The sequence below is a fragment of the Trichechus manatus genome, unplaced genomic scaffold (genome assembly GCF_000243295.1).
Source record: "Trichechus manatus latirostris isolate Lorelei unplaced genomic scaffold, TriManLat1.0 scaffold00051, whole genome shotgun sequence".
Taxonomy (NCBI): Eukaryota; Metazoa; Chordata; class Mammalia; order Sirenia; family Trichechidae; genus Trichechus; species Trichechus manatus.
Window position 1 is genome coordinate 5,566,839 of NW_004443987.1, and position 21,739 is coordinate 5,588,577.

At 37.2% G+C, this 21,739-nt stretch overlaps 1 protein-coding gene and 1 pseudogene across 4 annotated transcripts in view; one reads left to right on the forward strand and one right to left on the reverse strand.

Annotated features, from left to right (window-relative positions):
• Positions 1-409: 409 nt before the first annotated feature.
• On the forward strand, positions 410-2,260 carry LOC111820796 (60S ribosomal protein L36 pseudogene; annotated as a pseudogene).
• Positions 2,261-3,931: 1,671 nt separating this feature from the next.
• The window catches only part of DIAPH2 (diaphanous related formin 2), a 1,008,160-nt gene continuing 990,352 nt past the window's right edge, over positions 3,932-21,739 (reverse strand). For all 4 annotated transcript variants that reach the window (XM_004377544.2, XM_023732386.1, XM_023732385.1 and 1 more), the window contains one exon: positions 3,932-7,289. In XM_004377544.2, coding sequence (XP_004377601.1) covers positions 7,225-7,289 — 65 coding nt within the window. In that variant the 3' untranslated portion in view covers positions 3,932-7,224. The remainder of the gene's footprint in view (positions 7,290-21,739) is intronic.

Genomic DNA, 21,739 nt, shown 5'->3' on the forward strand with positions numbered 1-21,739 from the left:
TCTCCCACTAGACTGTGAAATCCTTGAAGACAGGATCTATGTTTAATTAATAATTGTGTTCTGAAAAGCAGCTTCCACTGAATGGGCACCACATGACCAGAATAGTCACACTGTGAGGAGACTTTGGAAACGTAGAGCAGTTGAGGGTTTTACATTATTAGTGTTGATGCTGTTATTTTATGTCTAATAATAAGATAACAGCTCTTATGTTTCAATCAGAACCATCAAAAGGTGAAAATATTGGCTGAATTTCAGTTAGCCAAGATATAGGTGAAAGTATTGGCTGAAGCTCAATTAGCCAAGATATAAGGTCATTATGGCTAAAGACTGAACTCTGGCTAATCTCCAAGAACTAGGAACTAAGTTATGATTCACATAATTCATGAATTTGAAGGTGTTTTTCCCTGCTATGGACACTAACTGTAATAATATTTTATTTGCAGCTACTGGGACTCTAGACATCTAAATAAATTCAGTCTGTAAATGGGATATATGGCTATAGCTTTCTTTTTATTATAAATCAAAACTATACAGCTTGTTACATGAATTGAAAATATATCACTTTCTAGATTTCCACTTTCCTTTGAGCTCTTGGTATTAAGCAAAAACTCCCCTAGTGGTGGATACCAAGGTTTTCACACTCCCTTACCTTAGGGGGAAGATACAGCCAATGTATTTGATTCCTGGCACAAACCATTCCAAGGAAAACAATGGTCTTGTCAGATACTTTGGATCATATCATTTACAGACTTGGTTATTACCTTGCCCACCCTTCCATCTTCAAGTCAGCTTAGTCATGATGAGAGATTCTTTTGAAAGCCCTCCAGAAAATAATTATCTACAATTCTTAGTTATTCATTCCAGATTTTTACCCCTCTGGGCATTTGAAGCCCATTTGCTTTAGTTCTACATTCATGGCAGAAAACCTCTTCTGTAAAAACTGTTTCTCTGGAGGATGTAAATCACTCTTTTGACTTTTTTCTGGACTTTTAGTTGTGCGAACATCTTTACACTACTCTGGCAAGCAGTGCTAAAGAATACTTGAAGAAAACCTTATGATTCCACAGGTAAGTGTGTCTTTGAATACATTCCATGTATTCTGACCAAGTTCTTATAAAAGCCTTCTTGCCAAGTATGGTTCCAGATGGGCAGGATCCACTGCCATCAGGGCCCCAGGGCTGTGCTGTGGGTCACAACTTGGCTCTGTGCTATCTCGTGATTGTGGGTCTCAACAAGGGCCACAAGGTGACCAAGAACATTAGCAAGTCGAGGCACAGCTGCCACCAAGGGTACTTCACCAAGCACATCAAGTTTCTGTGGGACATGATCCGAGAAGTGTGTGGCTTTGCCCCATATGAGCAGCGCACCGTGGAGCTGCTCAAGGTCTCCGAGGACAGGCGAGTCCTCAAATTTATCAAGAAAAAGGTGAGGATATACATCTGCACCAAGAAGCAGCAAGAGGAGCTAAACAACCAATATCCTGGCGCCATGAGGAAGGCAGCTGCCACAGACTGAGCCCCACATCCCCGTGCATAATACACAAATGAAAAAACAAACCAAAAAACCCTCTTGCCTATCTGTTCAGTTGAAGCTTCTCCCTCTAGAATGTTCTCACATCCTGTCTTGATACTTTACAGTTCGCATCATCCCATGCATCCTTAATATTAATTATCATAGGCAGTACGTTTAATGTACATCTTAACTTTATTGAATAAGTAAGTATGCATTACACACAGATTGAAAGTCATTCTTGGTCCTGCTTAGAGACAGATGTTTATTCTGAGGCAAAATGAGAGCACATATCCATGGTTCTACTTCTACTAAAATATTTCTTCTGAGTGGCTTGGTATGGGCATGATCTCCCTCAATATCCATTCAAAGCAGGCTTTGCTGTCACCTCTCCCTTCAGCTGAGGGATTCACAATATTTTAAATAAGCTTGTAAAGAGCCCCTCTGTGTCAGAGGTAGTTTTGTCCCTGCATTATGAATCATAGAAGACATTTGGTCAAAGATTCCATAAAAGAGGCAAAAGAGATACCCAGAGCTCAGAGTTAGTCAATTGTGTTTTTAAGATAATTGGCCATAGTGGCAAAATATTAACCAAATATGAGAATAGCCTGTTTATCTACTTAACATCAAAGCATGCAGTAGCCTGTTCAGACAATAGCTTTTAGAGACAGCCTTAAATTTGGCTTGAGCACCAAGGATGCATTTTAAAAAGTAAAAAGTACATTTATGTACAATGAGTAGTGAGCTGAATGGTGCCCCCAACCCCCCTTCCCCCCCAAAAAATGTCCATCTTCTAATCCCTGGAAGCTGTGATGTTATACTTTATTTGGAAAAAGGGTTTTGGTAAATCTAATTAAGGATTTTGAGATGAGGAGATTATCATGGATGATCCAGGTGGGCTCTAAATGCCTTCACAAGTGTCCCTATAAGAAACAGGCAGAGGGCGATTTTGACACATGGAGGAGAAAGTTACATAAAGACAGAACAGAGACAGATATCACCACAAACCAAGGAAAGCAAGCAGTCATGAGAAACCGGAAGAGGCAAGGAATGGATTCTCTCCTAGAGCCTCCAAAGGGAGTGCAACCCTGGAAACTCCTTGATTTTGGACTTCGGGCCTCCAGAACAGTGATAGGATAAACTTCTGTTGTTTTAATCCACCCAGTTTGTGGTAAGTTGTTACAACAGCTACACGAATCTAATACAGACTTTAGTATTGAGAAGTGGGGTGCTGCTATAACAAATACCTAAAAAATGTGTAAGTGGTTTTAGAATTGGATAATGGGTAAAGGCTGAATTTTTAGGCAAATAGGAAAAGCCTAGATTGCCTTAAACAGACTGTTGCTAGAACTATAGACATTAAAGGTAATTCTGATGAGGGCTCAGAAAAAAGTGATGAACATGGTAGAGGAAGCTTTTATGGTCTTAGAGTATATGTAGACATTGTCATGAACAGAATGTTGGTAGAAAAATGAACATCAAAGGCGCTTCTGATGAGTACTCAGAGAAGTGAACATACTATTGGAAACTGGAGGAAAGGCAATCCTTGCTATATAGTTGCAACAAGTTTAGATGAATTTTCTTCTATAGTTGTGCGGAAAGATGAACTTGTAAGTGATAAACTTGGATATTTAGCCGAGGAGATTTCCAAGCAAACTGAAGGGTATGGTCTGGTTTCCTCTTGCTGCTTAGAATAAAATGTAAGAGGAAAGATAAATTGAGGAAGGAACTGTTAAGCAAAAAGGAACCAGAACCTGATGATATGGGAAATTCTGAGCCTATCCAGATTGCAAGAGATGCTAAAATTAGGAGATTCACTGTTAGGGAAGTGTGCTCTGGGAGAAGGCAAAGGGTGTAGCTTGACAACCTTTGCCTAGTTCTGAAGAGATTAGGTGTGTGACTCATAGATCCACTCAACCATCTCAGCAGAAGCCAGGAATAGAGATGGGGTTATGCAGGAAAGATCTGTGAAGGACCTTCTTATCTAATGATGTGAATCAACACGACACACACAAGACACACACAGGTCCCCCCCCCCAACACACACACACATACACTAGGTTTTAAAGAATGTTATATCAGCAGAAACATTTTCGGACTGAACGGAAAGGGGCAGAGACAGGACAAAATGAAATAACGGTATCTAACTCTCAACATTTTACAGGCAGGAAATAGGCTGATAAGACTATTCATCTACAAGCATGTGCTACCCTTCAAGGATAAAGGAAGGATCGTCCTGAGGGCAGAGCCATGGGTGCAGAGGCAGAGGCACAAGTGCAGAGGCAGAGGTGCAGGTCTAAGGCCCAGAGGCAAAGGTCCAAGCCATCAGCCCAGAAGACAGAGCTGCGGGCCCAGAAGGTGGAGCTTCAAGCCACAGAGGATTATTCCCAGGCCTTAAAACCAACAGAATTTGCTGTGCTGGGTTTAGAATTTGCTTGGGACCAGTGATTCCTTTCTATCTTCCATTTTCCTCCTTTTGGAATAGGAATGTCTATACCTGTTATTGCCTGCTTGTCCCACCACTGGATTTTAGAAGCAGATAACATGTTTTCTAGTTTCACAGGTCTACAGATGGAGAGAAATTTCACCCAAGGATGGATCATACCCAGAATCTCACCCACACCTGATTGAGATTTGGGACTTTTGAGCTGATGACTGTTAGAAGGGACTTTGGACTTAAGAGTTGATGCTATAAAGGGGTGAGACTTTTGGGGATATTGGGATGGGATAAATGTGTTTTTCACATGGGATGGACATGGCATTTTGAAGACCAGAGAGAAAACTGTAGTGGGTTAAATGGTAGCCTCCCAAAAGATATGTCCATGTCCTAACCCTGGAACCTGTGAATGTTACCTTATATGGCAAAAGATGTAAGTAAGTTAAGTACCTTGAAAGGAGTAGTTTATCCTGGACTATCCAGGTGAGCACTAAATACAATCACATGTATCCTTATAAAAGAGAAGCAGAGGGAGTTTTGAGACAGACACATAGAGAGGAACACACAGAGAAGAGGAGGAGAGAAGGCAGAGACTGAAGTGATGTGGCCACAAGCCAAGGAATGTCGACAGCCACCAGAGCCTGGAAGAGGCAAGGAAAGGATTTTCCCCTAGAGTTTCCAGAGGGAACACAATGCTGCTGACATGTTGATTTCAAATTTCTGGCCTCCAGAATTATGAGAGAATAAATTTCTATTGTGTTAAGACATCAAGTTTGTGGTAATTTGTTACAGCAGCCACAGGAAGCTAATACAACTAGTAAACATTTTAAGGGTTTTGCACTTTTTAAAAAAAATAACATTCTAGAAAAAATCTACATAAATGGTGCTTCTCATACATGGCAGTAATAAACCCAAAATAAGACTTTAGTAGTATTTGGTTCTATACGAATAATGGGGCAGTTCTATTCTGTTCTATAGGGTCACTATGAGTCAGAACCAACTCGACAGCATCTAACAACAACAACATACTAATAATGTCACTGTGTGTTTTTTTTAGTGATACTTTTCTGTGTAAAACAAAACTGCAAATGGCTAGAGCAGGACCATTATAAATCTGGGAAGCAGACTCTTTAATTCAATTATCGGAAGTTCACGAAAGACTCTGAACAATTTTTAATTTTTGTGAAAAGCACGTGGGATTAGTCTAAATACAAATATATAATTTATCAATAATAGTTCTTCATTTGTTTTCACAAACTAAAAAATAAGACACGTTCACATCTGGAAAAGGTGAAACACGTCAGTATTTTTACCCTTACCAGCTTAATAACATGGCATGGTAAATGCCCCCAAATTTTAGTCAGGGTTAACATTTTAAAATACCATTTTCCTACAGCCTGAAAAGCTATCAAAAGACTCAAAGAAGCCATATTATGAAGATTTCAAAAAAGACTTTGTAAAGTCAAAAATATACACATTAGGCCTATACATAAGTTAGTAGAATCTAAACTTTTCTTGTTTAAAAAAATGTGTGAAATTGATATACCCCTTAAGGTTGTGTGTGTGTATGTATGTGTGTTTTAAGATAGGATAAAACTGCAAAACCTCAGATACTGATACTCTTTTTGATTTCTCTATTGTAGCAGCTTCAGAGTTTTTTGAAGTATAGTACCCAAGTAAGGATGCATTGGAGGAAAAGGCAGCAGTTTGAATCATTATACGTCTATATAAAGGAATCTGTAAGCTGTTGGTCACTTGTTTAGTTTTTTTTCAGATGGTGACTTGTTGAGTGAGTCATTTGTTCTTTCTGAATGTTATAATGTGCAATGGAGGAGTAGAAGTAGGATTTTCTATATAAGAAATCTGTTACAATAATCACAATCATTGGCATGAATTAGTCTTAAAACTGCACTCCAGAGAAGTTATACCACATTATTTCAATGCATACCTTAAAATAATAGACAAGTTAAGCATAACTTTTACTCCCTCGTCTACTTAAGAAAAATGCAGAGCCTGGTTTTCCCTCTAGAGTTGTTTTGGCGGCATCATTTTAATTTGTTAATATAAGGTGGTAAGTATGATGATGATTAAAAAGTTCACTTAGCTACTGGGATATGGAATAATTGTAGCAGGAGATATAAATATATACACACATATATACATACATAACATAGAATTTCTTTTTTTCTTCTTCAGGCCACCAAAGCAGAATTGGAAAGGGGAGTAGAAAGTTAGATAAAACAATTGACCTTTCAGATAGTTTTCTGCTGCCTCCTGCAGAGAGAAATCTGTTTTCTCTCAGGTCTTCTAGAACTCTGTTCCCTGCCTTCGAGGGGGTCTAGGGAGAAAGAAGCAGCAGAAGAAGAAATAAAGCATAGAGTATAGGAATCAATATTTGTGTTTAAAATCTAAATAAAAGAAATAGTATTTTCAGATTCTTCCCTAGCATAAACATTAAAATGTGAACTTTCTTCTCAAAAATAGCCATATAAAGTATCTGTATAAAGTAGATATATGTGCATAATTAGAAAATACCTCTTTAAATAAAGTTTAAATTGCTTTCTGTAACTGATTCTGTTAAACTTTGGTTTATTTTTAGCAATGATAAGTGCCTGCAATATCATGCCGTAACTCTAGATTAATGATAAGTTTAAATTCAGCCAAAGCAGATGAATCCATCAGCCTTCACTTGAGATAAGATTCTAAATAACTTGACAGGGGTTAAGGAGAGATTTTTTTTGAGTTCCCAAAACGGCTTCTCTTACAGTGTGGACAACATTAGTGCCTATCCAAAATCCTAAACATGCACGTTTTTGTTGGTCTTTTCTTTTTATATATAATAGGAATCAGAACCAGACACTGAATAATTCCTTCTTTCTAGTCTTTTTCTTCTCTTTCCTCCTTTTTTTATTTGATCACCTACAAATTTCAGTAAGTTTATAAATTTTTGACAAACAGTGTTTTTGAACAGCTTTAGCTCTTTTCAATCTTTTATATTTCCGTCATCACCATCAGATCACATGCAGTAACAAATAACACACATCATTACACTAAAAAGGAACACACTTTTTATAATCCTGATAATTGTGTTCATATTAATATAATTGCGGGAGGCATCTTGCAATAGTTCTACAAATGCACACGATTTCATCCAGCTTAGCTTGATCTTAGCAGAAATGCACTTATTTCGTCTCCATCTCTTGAGCGCATGTTTTGTTCTTCTCAAAACATATGATTTTGTTTACTGAAATATTTTTCATACTCTTTGGCATCAGGAATCACTTAGATGAGATAGCTTCATTGTGGCGAGAGCGTGACCTTTCCAAAGGTACCCGTCTGTTATCTGTAAGACAAAGAGAAAAAGAACCAAAAACACAGAGCTTTAGATCTCAGCTATTACACAATGTCAGGTCAAGAGGTTTTCAAAGAATCCTGAAAAATCACTTCAAATGAATATGTAAATAAGTAACAAGGAGCCCAGATCTGAGGAGTTCACACTGCAGCTGCCAGACTGAGTTCAAGAGTTCTGCAATCAGTAATAAATGACTTTCTTGGTAAGTGAAGTTAAAGTGATAAAAGAAATGGAAGAATTCTCTCACGCACAGTTCCCTTGGAAATAGCAGGCAACAACAAAATTCCTCGGTAAAGACGTTAAATTGAAAGGATCTATGTACAGTGCCTTTTGTTGGAAAGCACTTCAATTCCCCATGAGTTTTCACTCTGTATGTTTGCTACCTCTAGAGGACATCAGCGTGGGCAGAGCAGAAGAGTTTTTATTTTTTACAATGATTGCAATATGTGGCAATCAAACCGAGTCTTTGCCTGATTGTATGATGTAAACAAATTCAATACATTATATAGTCATTATGGGAATGAATAATGAATAGGTCCCATTCCCCCCACCTGTCATAGGAAGAATAATCACTGTAGAGATAACTGTTGGCACAAAGCTTGGAAAGCAAAGTTTAAAAGCATTGAAAGTTGCTGAAAATAGGTTTAGCTTTAATAGGGAAAAGGTTTACAGCTCCGCATTGCGATGATCACTACTACGTTATTATCACCTCTGTTTTATGCTCAGCTTAAATGCAACTGATGTGGGTGAAAATCCCTCTCCGAAAAAAGCATAATATACTAGAATGAGACTAGGTCCCTAGAAATAATGACAAGCACCAGCACTTACATAAATGCTAACACTTTACACTCGTTAATTTGCTAATTCACACAACATCCCCGGGAGGTAAGCCCATTTCATTCTATCCTATTATCTCTGCTATAGTGATGAAGGTTACACAGCAAATCAATGGTATGACGGGGGATTATAATGCAAAGTTAATGCTTGAATGTCAGGGCTGCTTTCTTGGGGGGTAGAGATTGGGGCCTCCCAAGCTACTACTCATTTCCTCCCTAAGAAGAGTCCCAACACACACATCCTGCCTGTCACATGGGGAGGATGGACTAAGAAGTGCTGAGGTTTTGCCATGGTACCTTTCTTGTCTGTGTTAGCGTCTCTTGACTGATTCCCGGTAGTATGGGTCTGTACACAGAGCAAAGCTAACTGGCCCCCACGACCTTGGCCTCATTAACACCATGGCATGAGTGCCCTGAGCCAACCAGCCACATGCTTAAAGCCTACAGAGCACTTTATGATGCAATGATATCACTTAGAATTGAGGAAGAGGCATTTTCTCTACTCAGAGATATATCTGAGTGATGAATTATTTGGGTATCCTTTTAAAGATACCATTTTTTAAAAATCCATTATTTAGTTTGTGATACAGATCACAATTCAGCTAAAAATGTGGAGATAACATTCCTGGATAAAGGGCTTATAACTTAGATGTCACTGGTTTGCATACAGATTGGTTTGGGACTTTATAGAAAACATTAAAAAATGAGATTATAATATAATGGTTATTACTGCATTGCTAGCATTTAAGCATGCAGGATTAAAGCTATCAGAAATGAGAATGTTGGTAGCATTCCCAAAGGATTGTTCTAGCTCAGACAAAGGCTTGTGTCTTGGTGATCCTATACACCAAGGGCATCAGGCATCTGCACTTCACCCCAGGAATGCCACTGTTACCCCAAGTTATCACTTTCTGCCATCTAGATCCAAGAAAAGAACCACATCCAAAAACCCAGCCTGGCAGCATTACATGATGTGACATGAGGATTTTTATCAACCGGCACTTTATTGGCGGCATTTAGTGTATGAAAATAGACTTTCAGGTCAAAATGAACTAAAGAAAGGACATGAGAGCTTTTGGAAGGCAGGATGAGCACTGGTTCAGGGCCCAAATCTAGCTTTTGGCATGCACAAAGGAGAATTATTCTGTATTTCTTTCCTTCCTTCCTCCCTCCCTCCTTTCCTCCCTTTGCTTCCCTTCCTTCTTGCATTCTTTCCTTTTCTTTTTTGGTACCAAATTGGTCCCTAAATTAATGAGATAATTCTGAGAAGAGGCAATTCTGCAAAGGTCACCACTTACATTTAAAAAAAAAATTACAATTTACATTTTTCAAATGTCAACGTACAATCTTATTTATGAAAACATGCCATTAGAAACAATGGCCACAATGGCTGATCCAGACCTTTTGATTTATTTCTAATTCTTTGTATTTAGATTAAACCTAATTTAGTTATAACATATATATTTATACTCTAGACTTGAATAGATCAAGCCAGAAGGGGAATTTAAAGGATAATATCTAGCATATTTTTTTTTTATCTGTCTTTACATCCTAATGGTTAACAATCTAATGATGACAAATTTTCACCCTTGGATTCTTGTCTTTTTTGAAGCAGAGATTGAGAATCACTGAAATCTTTGAAAGATAACTTTATATTTGTAGTATTAAATATTAATGGGTAAAAATCAGTGGCCTGACCCTCATAAGGTCAAGACACATAGCTGGCATCATATTTATGAGAAAGGAGCAAATGTTAGATGTCACTGCTGTCAGAGGTGACACAGTAACTTGGATGACTGTGAGAGTGATTGACTTTCATATTTGGGGACGTAGGTCGAGGAAGCGGGTGCCCATGTGATACGATTTGAGAAGTCCACAAGACCTAGCCTGATCCAAATTCACTTTTTTAACTAGTCTCATTCTCCCAACACTAGTGATACTTGTCTACTTTAGATGACAAAAATCAGGGCCTAACCTCCAAAAAGTTCATAATTTACAATAAAATATACCCTGAGGGGATATGAAGGGCTTTGTTAAAAGTAGTGGCATCCATTTCCAATTTGCCTGTTGTCTTTTTTGGAATCAAAGAGTGGGCTGTCTGTGTGTATTTATTTGTTGGGGACATTGTGCAATGAGATATAGGAAAATACATTTCATTGTAGGACAAGGGAATGTGATTTTTCATATTTTTCCTCTGCTTTTTTTTTTTTAATGCATAGGGTAACATGTTATATTGAATAAGAAAGTCTAACCAGTTGCCATTCAGTTGATTCTGACTCATGGTGATGCCATCTGTATCAGAAAAGGATTGTGCTCCATAGGGTTTTCAATGGCTGATTTTTTGGAAGTAGATCACCAGGGCTTTCTTCTGAGGTGCTTCTGGGTGGACTCGAGCCTTCAATCTTTTGGTTAGCAGCCTAGTGTGTTAACCATCTGCACCACCCAGGGACTCCAAGAAAGTCTTGTTGTTGTTGTGTGCCATCAAGTCGATTCTGATTCATAGTGACTCTATAAGACAGAGTAGAACTGCCCCATAGGGTTTCCTAGGCTGAAATCTTTAAGGGAGCAGATCACCAGGTCTTTTCTCCCATGGATTAGCTACTGGGTTCGAACCACCAACCTTTTGGTTAGCAGCCGAGCACTTGACCATTATGCCACCAGTGCTCCTTACAAGAAAGTCTAGAGGGTCTCTAATATATCTTCATGGTCTAAGATTTCATGAAAGATTTCTGTTATTTGCAAACACAAGGATTAATGCGGCACTAAAGCGTGAGATATCAGTCCCAAGAGGTTACCTTCCAAATTCAGTGTTGTTTAGTATACATACTCTAACAGATTCTCTTTGATTATAAAAGGCTTGCCTTTGAAATATGCCCCATGTGAAGATGAACAGATTCTGATATTACAGAAGGTATTCTGGACAAAGCATGAAGTTGAAGAGCAGAACACGGTTATATGAAAATATGCATTCTATGGAGGAGGGGTCGCCAAAACTAAAACAAAATTCAAATCTGTCACCAAAAGAAAATTTAAATCTGTAGCTCAGCTTTAATATGGTTGTGCATATTCTGAATCTCAGCTCTACCAGCTCAAGCCTATGTCAAGGCCTTCTACACTGTCATAAGAGTAAGAAGTTTTACGCTTAATCTAGGCATAAACTGATTTAGTATTCATTTCAAAACCTTCCCAACTGAGTCCTGTAGTCAATGTATTAAACCCATTATTGAATTGCTCCAGAACTCAACCATGCAATCATTTATTCAGCAACTATGTACAAAGCACATCATCCATGAAATCTCTGAATGTCACAAAGTTTCAGATCCATAGTTAAATCTACTTCATTAATTTCCTTCTTACTGAAAACTTTGTCAAATGAAATAACTGAGGATAAGCACATCCTACACAAAGTTTAAACAAAAGTGATGTGAGATAGACTAAAGGACTCAAGCCTGTGGTATGCAACCTAGCAGAGTGACTATACTACCAAAGGTACACGGCTGTATCTTGCATACTGCATGAGTACTGTATTTTATGCATATAACGGACGTAAAAATACGGTACTCATGCAGTATGCATTTTTTACCAACCATGCAACCACCCCTTGCTTTTTTCCTAAGTGAGCTACGCTGCGCGTTATATGTGTGGGCATGTTATTTGCAAAAAAATACAGTAGGTCAAGGTGGGACTGTGAAAACTGATAAAAAGGCCATGTCCATTATTTATATCTCCCCAAGTTAGGTGTCCATCTGTTGTCTACAGAAGGACTGTTTCTTCCCTGGTGTTTCATAGACACGTAGATGTATCAATGTTGACATAACATAATATAAAATGGGGACCACAAACAGGAATTCAGCCTTAAACTAGTCCCTCACAGCAGGATAGCATAAATCTATGTCCAGTATATACTGCACATTGTTACAAAATATCCATTTAAACGCAAATTAATTGGCTAGCAAACAAAGTAAAAGAAACACTCTGTAATTTACAGTGAGCTTTTGAGAAAACAAAGCTCTTCCAAAGCGATCATGTGGCAGATTTAGCATCCATGGGTAGGCATCGGTTATAACAAACAGATCATATGGAGGTCTGGGTCTATGCAGCTTAGGCTAAGGAAACCAAGATAACTAGGTTGCCTCCCTAAACGTCTAATTGAATATTATTTGCATCCAAAACACTGATAAAGAAAGATAATTTATGTTAAACTGTTATACTGAAATTATCTTACATGAACATACATTTTTTCCCTTGTGTTCCATAATTTCAAAACTGTTTATCTTTTTCTTTTGTGATTTTAGGAAGCCTGAGTTGGATACAGTTTCTCACTCACTAGAAATGACTGGAAGGTGGCAGCCTAATTAGGTTTGGGACTAATCTCTTGGTGGAGGTCGGCCAATTTCTCTATTAGTTGACCAGGTTCATTCTCCTCACTGCACCAGAACATTGCCTTAAAAAAAAAATACGTTGAGCTGAAACAGTATATGCAATTTGGTGTTCTACTTTTTCACTTAACATTATATTGTACAAATCTTCCATGTCATTAAACTTCTGGAAACATGATATTGAAAACATGATTTTTAATGGCCATATACTACTCTATTATATAAATATACTACAATTTATTTAACTATCTTTCTACTGCAAGACATTTAAGTTGCTCCCAATATTTTGCCCTTATAAACAGCACAGCAATGAACATCCTTATAGTTATCTCTTCACATATGCCATGTATATAAGTGGCATTGTTATATCAAAGGGCATACAAAATTAAGCCCAAATATTTTCCAGAATTGTATTAATTTAAATCCCAGTTGGGAGTATGTGAATTCGTCTACCTTACCTCATTCTTCTGGTATTACTTTTCGAAAAATGTACTAATATGAAAAGTAAAACAATTCTGTCTTTCTGCATTTCTTCTAATTCTGTCTTTTTGCATTTCTTCAAGTTATAGTGAGGTAGAACTTTCCATATGCTATTATCCATTTATATTTCTTCCTTTTAATGATGGTCATGTCTTTTGCCCATTTATCTATTGGGATCTTAGGTTTTCACTTCTGGTTTTATTTTGAACTCTACATATTAAAGCTATTAACCAATTGAACTATTAATTAGAAACATTTTTCTCAGTTTGATTTATTCAGTTCATGTTGTGGGTTTTTAGAAACATCTGGCTTTATTTTTACCATTTTCATGTAGTTAAATCTATCAATCTTTTGCATTATGATTTGTTCCATTGCTTTTAAACTTAGAAAGTCCTTCTCTAGCAAGAGAGATTAGATAAACATTCAACTGTATCTCTTCTTGATCTTTAAGGTTTGATTTTTTTTTTACGTTTAACTATTTAAATTATCTGGAATTAATTTTGTTGTACAGTATCAGGTAAATTTCTACATTGTTTTCTTTCTTTCTTTTTTTTTATTTCCTTACAAAGAGGAAATGGATTGTCCTGGCACTATTTGTTGAATAATCATGAATTTCTATACTGATTTATAATACTACCATTATCATATATTAAATTACCTATAACTAAAACTCATTGCCGTTGCGACTCACAGTGACCCTATAGGACAGAGTAGAACTGTCCCATAGGGTTTCCAAGGAGTAGCTGGGGGATTCAAACTGCTGACCTTTTGGTCAGCAGCTGAGCTCTTAACCACTGCGTCACCAGGGCTCCAAATTATCTATTAAAACAAAACAAAACAAACAAACGCTTTGCCACTGAGTCAGTTCCGACTCATAGCGACCCTGTCTATACTAGGGTCTATTTCTGTTCCATTTATCTTCATATTGTTCCAAATATTTTGGTGCCAATACCTCCCGATTTCATTATTTCAGCCTTATAATATGTTTTAATATTTGGTGGAGCAAATCCCCTATAATTTATATTTTCATTTCAAATGTGTATTTTTAGGGCCTGTTTTGGAACTCTACATCATGCTGTCATCACAAACCAACTTGAAAACAACACAGTTGATAAACTTAATGGGAACTAGGCTGGTCCTAGCAAAGACAGATGTCTGTTTGTTGAGTGCCAATGAGTCAAGTGACAACAAGGTCCCTAATGATATTTTTAAGAGTTCTCCTCAGGTTCTTCATTTTCTTAAAGACTTAACAAGGCATCTTTCCCTGTCTTCTGATCACTTTTTCTGACAGCTGATCATTTCCTTCTGGAAACACAGCAGTGTCCAGCACTTAACCACAAGAGCATTACCAATTATCCATATTTTATAATCACCCACAGAGGGCCTTATACATCTATTCTGGTCATTTCTACCTTATCAAAAATTTGAATAATAATAAATTTATAGCTTTGTTTTCTGTTGATAAAATCTAGTGCTTCTACTTTGTAAACCTTATTCCCTCATATTTTTTACAATGTGTTTTATAATTTTGGTTTCCACTAGATACCACAGGTATTAAACTCTATCAAATTGTTTTATTTCAACAGTGTTGTATACACAGGGTGCTGTGCAGAAATGCATGTCTAGAAGCCAATCAATTACCTCCACTTAACAATTAAATAGTTCTAGCCCTATTCTATTCTCAGTGACATCGTACTATTTTTAAAACTAGAAACTGGCCATGCTGTGTAATCTATATCCTTCATTACATGCAAATAAATCCATGAAAAGAAAATAGAAACCTAGATCACCACAGTAGTTCGGTTTGGCAGAGGAGATGAAAGTTATTGTAACGAGGAGGATAATGGAAAGCAATAATGTTAAAGCAGTTCAGAGGCTACTGTGACTATAGACACACAACTCCCATTAACTGTAATTGGAGTTAAGCACATGTAATGATAACAAAATAGACCCCTAAATGTCTTTCCAATTGGAAAATAGGCAAATGTGTTCCAGGAAACAGCATGTTTTTGTGTGGAAAATACAGTATTCTAATTGAGATGTGCAAGTTATTTTCACATTGAGATTGCTCAGGGTATGATGTTGGTATTTTTTTTTTCTATGCTTAGGGATGTAGATCTGCTAGAGGTAACGTCTGTACAAAGAACACCTTTCCTTTTCTCATCTTAATGCTCAGCATTTGTTATTAAAGGAAAAGTCTTAATACTTGCTATGGATTTATTAATTCAGCAGCTTGTTATCAGCATGAAACTCTGCTGTGCTAGAGGAAAAACAAATTATATTTTATAAAACTGCAGTAGTGAGATTAAATCACTTTTCTATATTTCACTTTCTTCTTATCCTCCCTGCCAGGTAGTAACTCCACTCTCTATCTCTATTATGAACCTCATGTTTTGCAAACTATCAAGTCTCGTAGTAATATAATGGTACATTATCAAACAAACTCAATTATAGTAACTTTAGGAAGACTGAAATACATGATAAAAGTAACAATGCACAGTACAATAATATTGCTTTAAGGCATTAAAAACTTACACCATATTAAGCTATGAAGGTAGAAAATATACAATACTTACTTTTATCTATCATAAACATGATATTTTTCATAATACGGAAAGCTAACCTCTTGGGATTTTAGCTGACAAGCATTTACATAATTGATAACTTGAGTATTTCAAAGGGTTTCAGAAAAGTAGGACTCAGAAAAAAATAAAACCAGTATATTGTTTGGTATTTCAACTGCCACCAACCTTGCTATTGATTATCTTTGGACTCATTGTCAAAGCTATGGAACAGAATCTTTTTTTTTTTTTTAATGTTCTTTGTTTTGTCCATTAACCATGTATTATGCTTGCTTCTTTGCTAGAGAATGCAATTCAGCCCTAAGACAAATTTGTTCCCTATGCAGTTGAAAGTCTGATGAAAATGCCTGTATATCTGGAAAATATGGGAAAGAGCAGCAAATAAAAATATGGAAGAATGTTAGAAAATAGTTGAAAAAATTTTCAAGTAAATTATATATGAAACTTACGTCAAAGAGCAAACCAATAGAAACCAAATTTAAACTGTAACAGAGCTGCTCAAGGTGTCTATCACAGTGGCTTACACATAGCAGTTTCTCAAAAACTGTCTGTTGATTAAGTAATCATCCAATCATTAGCAATGAATCAGGAACTGATCCTTGAATTCACCTTCAGCTATACTGCTTACATGCAGGGAATATAATTTGTCATTTAAACAAGGAAAGGAAAGGAAAGCCAGCCTTCCTTCCTTCCTCCCTCCCTCCTGCCTCCCTCATTTTCTCCCTTTGTCCCTCCCTCCTTTCCACAAAATTTTACTTCAAAAACTATCTGCAAGGAGCCATGGTGGTGCAGCAGTTAAAATCGCTTGGCTGCTAACCAAAAAGGTTGGCAGCTCCAACCTACCAGCAGCTCCGCAAGAGAAGGATGTGGCAGTCTACTTCCATAAAGATCACAGCCTTGGAAACCCTATGGGGCAGTTCTACTCTGTCCTATAGGGTAGCTATGAGTCAGCACAGACTCAACAGTAGTGGGTTTTGGGTGGAAACTATCTGCAGGGTACCATAGTAGGCACCCTTATAAGTTGTTAGGGTGGAAAGGATAGATGTACAGACAACTATAACATGAAACTCTGTCTCTGTAGCATGTATCACATTCTAAGAACAATGTCATCCCAATTAGGCCTTAAAAGATAGGTCAGATTTCAAGAAGAAGAAATGGAAAGATAGTTATTAATTTCTGATTAGTAAAAAAAAAGAGTTCTAGTTCCTTATATTGGTGGCCATTTGATTACCAAACGTTTCTTATCTTGGTGGGCATGAGAAGCAATGAATGTATAAAAGGAGAATCAGAATTCTTAGACATATTTAATTTCTTTTTTCTAGGAAAGGAAAAAAAAATTAATGAAAGGAAAGTACACTGGCCAGATTCATACTTATAAGGACAGAGATATAGTGGTAGCTGTTTCCATAAACATGTGATTTCATTTTGAATTTTTTAACTACCTTGAAGCATTTACGTAGAAGGCAGTAGTTCCGTTCCCCAAAAATCAGCAGAAATGGGGCCCTCTGAAATCATCTGGTGAGGTTCTGTTGTTGAAGCCTAGATAACACACTATCAACAGTGACAGAATAGCTCATCAAGGCACAGATTGCAATGACCTAGGCCAAGAGGACTTGGCAGGGTAAGAGCTTGGGCAACTGCTCGGGTTGGTGCAGAAAAAACTAGCTGTTAAATGGCACGCAGATACAAGGTCAGTTCATTACTATCACCTGTCACCTCTGTAGCTTTCTACTCCATGTGTGGCATAGATCCCTATGACTATGAATACTAGGCATCAGCCATTTCTCTAACTTTGATCAGAGGACGGACAATCCTCTGTCATTTTCAGTGGCAGTTGTTTGTGATCTGCCTGAGCTTTGTTGCTGATATGCTGACCTGGAATATCCTTACCTGTCATCTGCTTTTGTTTCTGAATCCATCTAAGACTATACGTCAACCTATCTCTTGAATCTGAGCTACCTATTTCTTGCTGATGATGGGAGTTTTAGAGTAGTCAGTCCAGCTCGATTGGCTAAGTAGCCCCAGGTACTCTGGGGGTACGTAAGCTTGCTGTTATCAGTAGTTCTCCCTGTATGATGCCTCCATTTCCCAAAGGACCAGATCACAGAAAATATAACTACTGGCTATGATTTTGAGGAGAGAAGATACTTTAATCCACATGACAGCTTATTACCAGGGGTTTCCCATTAGTAGTGTTCCCCATCCTAGCCTGTACTTAATTACTTAACCAGTTGTATGGACAAAGGCAACCTGTATGTTTAATATCACAGACACTTTAGCAGCTGCCAGTGCCATTGTTTTAAAATATAAACTGCCTCTTAAGGCAGAAGCCAGTTAACAATTGTTTTAAACATGAACAATGAGGACAGAGTCAAAACATGGCTTCTCAATGTCATATTCATAACTGACAGAAGTTCCTTAGTAATTTTAGTATCTAATGCAATCCACGCACAATCCTAGTGCCGGGCTGAGCCTAAAGGCGAATAAAAATGGCTACTAACTAGAAACTTACTTCTCATATGGGAAGCCTCAAAGAACCATTCCTGATTTTTAAGTCTATTGGAACAAAGCCAGCCATATACATTATGAAACAAATGTATACTAGTGAAAAATTGTAAATAGCCTATATGTCTAGTAAAAAATCATAAATAGTCTATGTCTGTCATGGATTGAATTGTGTCCCCAAAAAATATCTGTCAACTTGGCTAGGCCATGATTCCCAGTATTGTGTGACTGTCCACCATTTTGTCATCTGATGGGATTTTCCTGTGTGCTGCAAATCCTGTCTCTATGATGTTAATTAGATGGGATTATCAGCAGTTATGTTAAAGAGGCAGGACTCAAATCTACAAGATCGGGTTGTGTCTTAAGTCAATCTCCTTTGAGATATAAAAGAGAAAAGCAAGCAGAGAGACATGGGGACCTCATACCACCAAGAAACAAGAGCCAGGAGAATAGCACGTCCTTTGGACCCAGAGTCCCTGTGCTGAGAAGCTCCTCGACTGGGGAAGATTGATGGCAAGGACCTTCCCCCAGAGCTGATAGAGAATGTCTTCCCCTGAAGCTGGCACCCTGAGTTCGGACTTCTGGCCTCCTGGACTGTGAGAGAATAAATTTCTCTTTGTTAAAAGAATCCACTTGTAGTATTTCCGTTACAGCAGCACTAGATAACTAACACAATGTCCATCATGGGATTAGATAAATAAACGATAGAACCCACATAACTGTGGGTACTCAACAGAAAGCTGTCCACATTATAATGTGAAAAAGGCATGTTACAAGAGTATATAATGTTCTTATTTTTGAAAAAATATAATTTTTAAAAGTTTGGAAGGATATATACCAATAACAACAGTGGTTATCTCTGAATGGTGGAGCCATGATTTTTTTTTCTTGTTTATATTTTTCCATATTATCTGAATTTTTGGCATTGAATATGATCGATTTGGCAAACTAGGGGGAAAAACTAGATAAGAGGTTAAATTATCAGTCTCTAGCTAAAAATCTTGTACTGTTCTCAGTTCAAAGAAAGGGTAGTCTAGGATTCAATAATCTCTGAATTAATTCATTGTTGTTTATACCAACACTAAGTAAACTATAGGAGCAGTGATGGATCAGTGGTAGAATTCTTGCCTTCCATGCAGGAGACCCAGGTTCGATTCCCAGCCAATGCACCTCAAGTGCAGCCACCACCCGTCTATAAGTGGAAGCTTGTGTGTTTATTTATGATGCTGAAGAAGTTTCAACAAAGATTCCAGACTAAAATGCACTAGGAAGAAAGGCCTAGCAATCTACTTCTGAGAATCAGCTAATGAAAACTCTATGAATCACAATGCTTTGATTATGGGGCTGGTGCAGTACCGGGCAGTGTTTCATTCCATTGTGCATGGGGTCACCATGAGTCAGAGGCTGACTTAATGGTGGTTAACAACAATAACAACAAATACACTATAATAGAAAAAAGAAAGAAAGAAACATAGCAAGCAAGCAAGCTGGCGCCATTTTCTGTGCTGCTTAAATAAATGGGAAAGTGGCATACAAGTAAGTTTGTTTTAGAGCACAAATAAATTTATCTTCACACACTATTATCATTTGCAAAGGTATCTGACATATCTTAGATTCTAAGTTCTGAAGTTCTAGTGTTAAGAAGTGAAGCTAGACAGTCTCTCTCTCCAAACAGATGGCTAGAACTCAGAAAGACAAGGAGGTATGTCATTACATCATCTGGTGAGAGTTTTACTTCAATGGCAAAATTAAAGAAGACTTCAAAATTCCTTTGTAACATGTTACCTACAAATGACAAATTAAAATAGAAAAAAAAAAGTCTGTCCTTTGATAGTAAATGATACTGACCCATTTTCATCAAGGCATGCATTCTGGGTTATTTTTTCCAGTACAATGCATGTGCTCGTGTATTGTATGGCGGTAGAGGGGAGTCTTGGCACTAAGCATTACACTCATTCTCACTACTATTTGTACTGGTGAAACATATGACAATGGAGTATCTGTACTCTTTGAATCTATTAATGTAGATTACTAGACACATTTTGTCTACTAAATCAGGCCAAAGTCAGATTTATACATTTGCAAAACGAGCCTTTTTAAACATCAGTTTCCTAGTCTGCAAAATGGGGATAATAATAGCACTTACTTTGTAGGGTGTTATCAGGATTAAATGAGATACTCTATGTAAAGCTCTTATCATAGTACCTGGCCCATATTAATCATCTGATAGATGTGAAACACACACACACACACACACACACACACACAACTAGTAAACAAGCCTCAAGAGAAAAGCTGTTTCTACCTACAGTTGATATCCACAGTTTAGTGTTACAGAAAGAGTAAAGTTTACAGAGCATAACCGTATGGGTTCAAATCTTTGTTCTACCACTTAATAGCATTATTTTCCTAAACTTTAGTTTTCTCATTTGTGAACATGAAAATAATATTTAAAGACCTATCTAACATGGTAGTTACAAAGACTACACGAGAGAATAACAAAAAAGGAACAAAATGACACGTGATACAAAGTAAAAGCTTTAATTTTTTTATATTAGATAAGAGTCAAATTCCAAAAATTTTAGCATCAAGATCTCAATATACTTTTAAAGGTTTAGACAGCCCCATTATGGTGACTATGAAATTTCTTGGCCAGTTTTAGGACAACATGATAAGATGCAAACAGATGTTTATAAAAGTCTTCTTCATATTACTCTATAAAAATAAGGTCTTAATAAACAGCCAGGAAATCAGATGTTATAAAGGTTCTGACTTTTTATTTATTTCAAAAATCATCATCGGCTGGGTATTTTTTTATGCTCTTGTGAAACAATGAAAAATCTTTTATAGTAATTTATTTATTTTTTCTCATTGTCATCTAGTAGGTATAGAAATGTTGCCAGGCTGCTTTCTATTACTCTTCTGCTTTCGGATTACAGTTGTCTGGGCAGATTTGTCCGCTAGGGTAGAAAAAGATTATTTTTAGGGATTCCAGCCTGGCCTGAATGATGTATCTAGTAAAACTAATCACTCATTTTTTTCTAGAACTGTTAACTTACTAGGCAACTTGGTAACCTTTAATTTGGCTTCCTGAGTAGAACTACTTACTGGAAAGAAGGAGGCCTGCCTTCATAACCATGGTCTGTTCCCATGTGAGGCATATTTCCCTCTGTCCAAAAACTGGCCTGCAATTCATTTTAACAAATGTTACTTGAACACTGACTACGTGCCAGGCATACTGCTAGAGGCATACATAGGTGAATTAGTCTGTCTCTTTTTCAAGCCACTTATTATATACTGATTGTGGCCTTTTGGCTTAGAAATCACTTTGATGAGGAGACAGCCTAAGATAGCGACTTAGTCAGACATACCATGCTGTCCTCCTATAGCAAAGACCCAAGAAACTAAATGAAACAGATACAGATGACAACACTGAGCATCAAAAGGAAGGATGAAGAATTAAATTGAACATTGATTAGAAGAAGAAACAAAATGAAAACAATGAACAAGGAGAGTTACAGGTGGGAGGTGCCCTGCCGGCCAACCTAACGCAGCATAGCCATCTTTTTTTTATTTTTTATTTTATTGTTGTACTTTAAGTGAAAGTTTACAATTCAAGTTAGTCTCTCATACAAAAATTTATGCATACATTGTTATGT